The 2,206-nt window shown below is 42.8% G+C and overlaps 1 protein-coding gene across 1 annotated transcript; it reads left to right on the forward strand.

Annotated features, from left to right (window-relative positions):
* The first annotated feature begins 217 nt into the window (after positions 1–217).
* On the forward strand, positions 218–2,200 carry LOC118761126 (putative mediator of RNA polymerase II transcription subunit 26). The gene is made up of 2 exons (XM_036498807.1): positions 218–243; positions 695–2,200. The coding sequence occupies exon 2, from the start codon at positions 1,034–1,036 to the stop codon at positions 1,919–1,921; it is 888 nt and encodes a 295-aa protein (XP_036354700.1). The 5' UTR covers positions 218–243; positions 695–1,033; the 3' UTR covers positions 1,922–2,200.
* The last annotated feature ends 6 nt before the right edge of the window (positions 2,201–2,206 follow it).

Below are 2,206 nucleotides of genomic sequence, written 5' to 3' on the forward strand. Positions count from 1 at the left end.
CTCACAAACACAGACTGTACAGGCGCAAAATGACACTAACAGCACATACATACAGTCGCGCCCGTACTTACATATATACACACATATAAACATACATGATATGTGTAAACTAATAAGAATAAGAGGAAATTTAGCGTAGCGAATAAAAATAAACATCGATAAGAAAAAAGGAAAGAAAGAAGGAGTGAGAGAGAGAGAGAGAGAGAAAGAAAGAAAGAAAGAAAGAAAGAAAGAAAGAAAGGAGTGAGAGAGAAAGAAAGAAAAAGGAAGGAAGGAAAGAAAGAAGGAAGATGGATCCAAATAAACGGTACCAAGAAGCGTAACCGCAACGACCACATGAACAATAATGAACACAAGGACGGCATCTTAGACACGAAGTCGAACGCGAGAGTAAATTTGGAACACAAACACGTGGTGTGGGGGGGGGGGGGGAAGAAGGAGAATGGTGTAGGTTTGAGGTGGGAGGAGGAGGAGAGAAACGATGAACGAAAAGAACGAAGAATGTAAAGAAAAACAATAAAGGAGAGGAGAGGAGAGGAAAATAAATAGAGAGAGAAAGAGAGAGAAAGAGTGAAAGAAAGAGAGAGAGAGAAAGGAAGGACGAAAAAGGAAAGAAAGGAGACGCGAAAGGAAGGAAGAAAGGAAGGAAGACTAGGAGGAAAAGAGGAAGGAAAGGACGGAAAGAAAGAAACAGTTATGTTTGGATGTACGGCATTGAAGAACGGCCCGGCGCCAGTTGTGGAGTGTACCATGTCACCGCTTACAGGAAACTTACGGACAAAACAACAACAACAGCAACAACAACAACAACAACAACAATAATAACAACAATAACAACAACAACAACAACAACAACAACAATAATAATAATAATAATAATAATAATAATAATAATAGTAATAATAGTAATCATCGATTGAAACGTCCACCCCAACAAAAACTACACCCTCAACTGCAACCGAAGCTGCAATTACAAATACAACCACAGCGAAAACTACAGCCCCAACAACAACAATCCCAACTGCGGTCCCAAATGCATCCGCAACAACCTCAGCGACTACAACACCAACACCTACCACAGTTGCAACCACAACCACAGCTACTGGTACTACTACAAGGGCAATCGCATCTACAGCCGAAACTGTTGCACAAACAACAACAACAACAACAACAACAACAACAACAACAGTCTCAGCCGCGGTCCGAGATACTACTACTACCACAACAATCACAATCACAATCACAATCACAACAACCTCAAGTACAGCTACAGCTGCCGCCAAAACTGCAATTTCAAATATATCGCCAAAAACACCAACACGTACAACAAGGACAAAAACAGCAACAACAACAACAACAACATCAACTACAGCAGCAGCTGTGGCCGCAGCAGCAGCAACATCCCCTTAAAAACCGCAACAGCAAAAACAACAACAGCAGCAACAACAGTAATAAAATCTTCAATCACCAAAGCGGATCCAGTATAAACAACACTCGCACTAACATCAGCAATAGTAGCGGCGGTAGTGGTAGTGGTAGTGTTAGTGGTAGAGGCAGTGACAGTAGTGGTGGTAGTGCTGCTGACGGCAACAGCAGCAGCAGTAGTAGTCACTGCATGAACAAGAGTAGCATTAATAAAAATAATAATAATAATAATAGTAGTAGTAGTAGTAGTAGTAATAATAATAATAATAATAATTATCTGTATACAAATGTAAACGATTGTAACAACACTCGTAGTAACATCGCCAACACCGCCAGCAGTAGTAGTAGCAGCAGCGGTGGTGGTAGTAGTAGTAGTAGTAGTAGTAGTAGTAGTAGTAGTAGTAGTAGTAGTAGTGGTGGTGGTGGTGGTGGTGGTGGTAGTAGTAGTAGTAGTAGTAGTATAGTAGTAGTAGTAGTAGTAGTAGTAGTAGTATAGTAGTAAAGGCGGCGGCTGCAGCAGCCACAGAAGTAGAGGTCGTGGTGGCGGCGGAGTCGTCAGCGTGATCGTCAGTGTGAACGGCAGAGGTAGCGGTGGCGGCGGCGACGTTGACTACGGAGACGGCGGCGGCGGCGGCGGCGTTGCCAATTGCGGCAGTTGTGTTATTAACAACATGAAAATACACATGAGCGGGTCCGCGGCAATGGCTTTGGACAACGTGTTGATTACGACGAATCCGTGTAACGAATTTAGACAAATGGCCGACATTAATAGCACGCGATG

The sequence above is a fragment of the Octopus sinensis genome, unplaced genomic scaffold, assembly GCF_006345805.1.
Source record: "Octopus sinensis unplaced genomic scaffold, ASM634580v1 Contig09130, whole genome shotgun sequence".
NCBI classification, from domain to species: Eukaryota; Metazoa; Mollusca; class Cephalopoda; order Octopoda; family Octopodidae; genus Octopus; species Octopus sinensis.

What these genes read in the sequence shown, in the direction of transcription:
- LOC118761126 (XM_036498807.1), top strand. Translation starts at nt 1,034, where the DNA reads ATGCATCCGCAACAACCTCAGCGACTACAACACCAACACCTACCACAG.